Source organism: Andrographis paniculata, unplaced genomic scaffold, assembly GCF_009805555.1.
Source record: "Andrographis paniculata isolate CXL003 unplaced genomic scaffold, ASM980555v1 Contig69END, whole genome shotgun sequence".
Taxonomy (NCBI): domain Eukaryota; kingdom Viridiplantae; phylum Streptophyta; class Magnoliopsida; order Lamiales; family Acanthaceae; genus Andrographis; species Andrographis paniculata.
In genome coordinates, this window is record NW_026137605.1 from 7,226,181 (window position 1) to 7,231,881 (window position 5,701).

General features: G+C 30.5%; 1 protein-coding gene across 2 annotated transcripts; it reads right to left on the reverse strand.

Annotated features, from left to right (window-relative positions):
- Positions 1–1,669: 1,669 nt before the first annotated feature.
- On the reverse strand, positions 1,670–5,472 carry LOC127264175 (uncharacterized). 2 transcript variants are annotated; one of them, XM_051293613.1, is made up of 4 exons: positions 5,143–5,472; positions 4,964–5,024; positions 3,736–3,949; positions 1,670–2,023 (listed from the first exon to the last, which is right to left on the reverse strand). In XM_051293613.1, the coding sequence occupies exons 3-4, from the start codon at positions 3,916–3,918 to the stop codon at positions 1,742–1,744; spliced, it is 465 nt and encodes a 154-aa protein (XP_051149570.1). In that variant the 5' UTR covers positions 3,919–3,949; positions 4,964–5,024; positions 5,143–5,472; the 3' UTR covers positions 1,670–1,741. The 2 variants fall into 2 exon arrangements, with proteins under 2 accessions (XP_051149570.1, XP_051149569.1); XM_051293612.1 differs by lacking the exon at positions 4,964–5,024 and having other exon boundaries at positions 5,143–5,469.
- Between the last annotated feature and the right edge of the window lie 229 nt (positions 5,473–5,701).

Sequence of the window (5,701 nt, forward strand, 5' to 3'; positions counted from 1 at the left end):
TTATTTTTTTTTGCGTATTAATCTTTGAGTATTAATTATTATAACAAAATATGGTAAAAATTAACAAAAAATTGACAAAAATAGTCTTGTAATACAAATATATTGATATTTGTATAATTTTTTATACAAATATAAAAATATTTTTAATGTTAAGTACAATAAGGCAAAAAAATAAATATAAATTTATTAAATAGACAGAGAGAATAATATGTCTCTTAACAAACTATCTATTTTTTCATTTTTGTTCGTCTTATAATAAAATATTCATTTACACAATTGTCATTACCTTTATATCACACTCGTTTTAATTATTTCTATTTTATTCCTACAATAATTCAATATAATACTAATATTTTTAAAACTTCGTTCAAAAAATAAACAAATACATAAATATGGGACAGGGGGAGTATAATAAATAATATTAATTTTAATTTAAAATCTTCATGGGCTGTTATTTGTTCACCTAAATGAGAAAAGAAATAAAACCATGCATCTATCTCAGTTGCAAATTAGATATATTATATATATATATATATATTTTCAGATATCCGACAAAATATATGCCCAACAATTTTCAGAACCCCTAGCCATAAAAATAAAGGGTATTAGGTCCGGCCGAGCTTTATCCACTGTGCACTTTCGGTAGCTGCTGCGGGTTCTCACATCATAAAAAAAAATAAAAAAAAAAACTACTGATAACTAATTCAATTAACGGCTTGTATTAAAGTGTTTACGTAAAATAACAAACGAAGATATTTACATTATATTTTAAAAAATATTCAACTAAAATATTTAAAATTTAGAATTTTTGATAATATTTATTATTGGTTATAGAAAATTGTGAAAAATATTACTTTCTCCCACTCATATACTAGACACAGTATTTTAGGATGAGTGTAATTAGTAGATAATTAAGAATGTATTAGTGAAAATAATTATCCTATAATATAATCATTTTCTAAAAAACGAAAGTGACATAGAATATGGGACGGACAGAAACGGGTGGACATGGTATGTGGGAATGAAGGAATATTAATATATCTATTTTGCTATTTTTAAATATTTTTGTAAAAAAAATAATATATTTTTACTGAAAAAAGATAAAAAAAAAAAATTATTAAAAATAATAGTAGTATATAATATAAAAGAACAAATTTAATATATTCATTTTAATTAGAAAAAATTGGTTTTAAATCCCCAGGCACATAATAAGTTGAAATTCAGCTCTCTTTTTTTTTATTTGATTTGAATAAACTCTCTATCAATTATTAATTAATTTATTATTACTATTTTCAATAAATTTATATAAAAATAAATTAATAATATTTATATATTTCATTAATTTAATAAATTAATATAATACAAAGAAAATAAAAAATATATATAAAATAATTAATAATTTCAATTACTTTAAATTTAAAAAATAAAATCATAATTACCAAAAGTATAAATGTGTTAAAATAATAAATAAAAATATGTGCAAAGAATATAATTAATATTTATGAATAAATGAGATAAATATAATTAAGGTGTCACCTCAGACATTGCTTGATATTGTGTATCAAATATATAGTTCGTCCACTGTGACTTGTTTTGCCGGCCTATTTTGAAGCCTATTAAGTACGGCCGGATATTTATCCAGAAAACTATCGAATAATAGCAGTTGTGGTTTCGACTTAAAAAAAAAAAAAAAAAAAAAAAAAAAAGAGTTTCGTCACAACGAATCTCACTCAATGTTGGATCACACTAGCTTAGAACCAGGCTGCGTCTCTGCTTCATATTCATCATCAGCATCATGATCATCGTCTTCATCATCCTCTTCATTATCCTCACCATCATACAAATTGCCCACCGAACTCATTGTCTCTTCTTTAACACCATCCATGTCAAAGAAATCCGATCCAAACTTCATTTCACGGTGTTTGATCAAAAGCCAGCGCAGCAGCCGGTCTTCTTTGTTCAGGTAATGGAGCTCGCTGTTGAAGCTGGGTGGGGTCATCATTGTCAGCTGCATCAGTTGACCCTGCAAGAAATTATCATAAAGATCATATAAACTATGATATACACATAAATTAGAGGAATCTTTGCTTTGATTACATGAAGTCTCAAGAACACGAAAGGCCATAATCTATTTCATGAAAAGCATCCGCAAATGAATATAAATGTTGTAACAAATTTATGCCTGAAAATGACATACCTACAACAAAGAACAACAGAATAAGTATGTGTAATCTGGGAGACCCAACTAGAGTTACTGACTAATGCGATTTCTATGTGCCTTAGACAATTTAGCTTAATCTCAATTCCATGACAAGGAACAGGAAGGAAAACCACCTGAAAAAGAAACACACACTAAAACCATATGGCTGATTCAAGTAAACCCATAATGATTACCTTCACAATGCATTAAGTCAAAGAGAAAGCTATATGATTTAATTTCCCATTTGATTGTAGGTTCTTATTAAGTTGCTTCCGCCTCGAGTTGAATACAGTTTAGGAATATAATAGTATTCTAATCTACCCAATATAGTGCATCATTACAGGTATTATGCATTGTTATAGGTTCTTCCCGAAAGTGTTGCCATGTCCATTGCTATTGTAGATCTCATTATAGGGATATGTGAACAAGAGAAGAAGTTACAAGATGTCAGCATAAAAGTGACAATGATAGGATATACTTAAGATCAATGTTTGGATAAATCGAAGTGATTATGATTAAGAAGGATGTTACTGGAAACCAAGATTTCCCTTTAGTGTATGCTGTGGAATAGTCACCAAAAGTTTAGAATTAATGCTTTAATTTGGTTAACTCTAGTTGGCAGAATTAACGCCAAATGATGATGTTCTCCAATGCCATCTAGGCATTCCATCTATTAATTGTTGTGTGCTATGACAGGGCTCCATTCTTAACGTCATTCAACTAAATTGAACAAGCGTGTACACCATAAGAACACTTGATCTGTGAATGGAAAGAATTAACAACAAACTTATTTAGATTGCCATGTATGTTTAGGACTTTTTAGCACTTTATATATGTTAAATTTCTAAAGTTATGACTCAAGAGTGATGTTTTCTGAAAAAACAATATAAATTAAACGTGAGAGATTCTAATATTATTCAATTAAAAATCTAAAATTTGAGTTTCCAACAACAATACAAGATCAAGAAATTGTTGTTTTCTTACAAAAAAACAGAAAAAAGACAAACCCTAACTGCATCAATCACATTACAGTAAAACCAAGAATCACAAATCAAACAAATGCTGCTGAAGTATCTAGAAATGATTTCTCAGATAATATGAAATCATCTAAATGATAGTTTGTGATAAATAAAAACAACCAACATAGTGTCAACTAGCACAGCGTATACAAGACCTAGTAGGCAGTGAGGTCTGTTCAAGAGTAAGGTCAGATTCATTTAAAAAGATCACATGGCAATGTGATGGATGCCTATATTCTAAATGTTAGGTATATCATTTTTATTAAGAATTTTCATATCGGATTCAGAATAGGAAACCTCTGTGACCAAATGGAAGAAAATAGTAGAAATTGGGTGCTATGCATTATTCATATGGAACACACCTCCTCTTTTTAAAACTAATTGCTTGTTGCATGCAAATCATATTTACTATCAATGAAACAACAATAGCTTCGCACAAGATAATACAACTTTAAATAAATTAATTCAATAGAAAAACATATCCCATAGCATCCAAGAAAGTGAACATGTACTTACCTGATAGTATCTTCCATCCAATTTCTTTATACCATATCCCAATTGAACATTTCCAAAGGACTTAATATCAGTCAATACTCCATTTCTTCGGTACACATGCTTTCCTATCCTTTGTACCAAATCCATAAGGAGCTCTGATTTTACATTCGGTTTCAACAGAAGCATGCAATCATAAAGAGGCATCTTTCCTTCCAAGTGACTCAAGATTACTAATCTGTAAAAAAGTAAATTTGTGCGGTACAAATGAGTAATTTTCCTATCAGTAGAGACGCTTGGAAAACAAATGGAGCACCAATTGAACAGCTCCCCAGTCATGTAACATGAAAGTGACGAAAACATCATATATCAAACATCAGAAAATAAACATCGACGCAAAACTAATCCCTGATGCAATACAGTATCATATTTGCTGCAAATCCCCGATAATGAAAACCCCCACAACTCACTAAACCAGATAAATTAAAACGCTCAGCAACTATCTGAACCAAGTCCACCAAAATCAAGTTTACATAAATCAAAATCAACCGCACAATAAGGGGAGCCTAAAATGAATAGTTCGAGCTTAATACACTTCCAAAACCAATTACTCCAACGCCTATACAAAAGCACTAATGACTTACCAAAGGTGTAACTAAATTACAGCAGGATGAGATGCAAGGAGCCGAGGACGAGTTGGCAATGACAGAGGTCTAACTTCTTACCAGAGACAAGAGTTTAACTATTCGAAATGCCGTTAGCAACTCAATCTTACTATAATATTATATACATGTACACAATTGTACGTCTACTAAAATTAACAAATAAAACATTAAAACAAAGATCTTACTAAAATATTAAGCACAACAAAATATACCAAACTATAAACAACTCAAACTTACTACAATGTAAGCACAACTTGTAGATGCATCCTAAAGAAACAGAAGCATTCTAAACTAAAGCAGTCAACATAATATTATTGTTTTCCAGTGAAATGGAGCCTTGTTTTACTTAGATAGTACACCAAGGACCAATATATTTCCTTGAATCCAAAATGCAACACAGAGCACTGCAAAAAGGACAATCTTTCATCACCCTAAATAATTTATTGAAACTTATGCCCAGTACCCTGAAAATGCAAGTAACATAAACACTCTCTAATTGTTCAGATGTATAAAACAAATAAATAAATAAACAAATCAAATCAAATTAACCAACACAAACACCAATTAAGCAAGCACACACATTCCACCTGCAAACATCCCAGCACCGACGGTGACCGAAACAGTTTTTCGGCGTCTCTGTTGGAAACCCTAACGGGGAACGACTATTCAATCAACTAAAAGACGAAGGAGTAAAGACAAATCTAATAAGAAAATATGCGTCTTTTCAGAAGTCATATAAAATCTTAGCAACAATCAGCTAATATACCTTTTATCTCCCCGAAACCGGCGAGCGGTTTGGTTTCGAGTATCGAAGTGTTCGCAAGGGCTAGGAACTTTCCAGCCGGTTACGACCGTTAAAATGCGTAACGCCCTTCCAGAAGAAAAGTGTGGAACAAGAGCAGAGCTGCTCCAATCCGCCTCCACGAAGCCGGCGAGCAGTGTCAGTTTCGAGGATCAAAGAGGTCGCGAGGACGAAGAACTTAGCCGTGAAGAAGATTGAATCGCGAGTGAGGTTAGGGCGGAGAGCGGAAGAAATGAGATGCTGGAAATAGGCGATTGATGTAGCTAGGAACTAAATTGCAAAATAGATTATTTTACATTTTTTAAAATTAAATTGGCAAAATAATACTCAATTCGTTTCAAACGCTGCAATATATATATATATATATATTTTTGTCTCAAAGTTACGTCAATGTTTTTAAATTTAAAAATAATTAATATATATAAATATATATTTCACTTTATTCTATCGTATTACTCAAATAAAATAAATAAATATTTATTTCTCTTTAGTCATATTGTTTAATTTTTAAATTATTTTAAAT

What these genes read in the sequence shown, in the direction of transcription:
- LOC127264175 (XM_051293613.1), bottom strand. Translation starts at nt 3,918, where the DNA reads ATGCCTCTTTATGATTGCATGCTTCTGTTGAAACCGAATGTAAAATCA. An exon ending in TGGATGGAAGATACTATCAG is followed by an intron (nt 2,024 to 3,735) that starts GTAAGTACATGT and finishes AATTTCTTGCAG; the next exon opens with GGTCAACTGATGCAGCTGAC.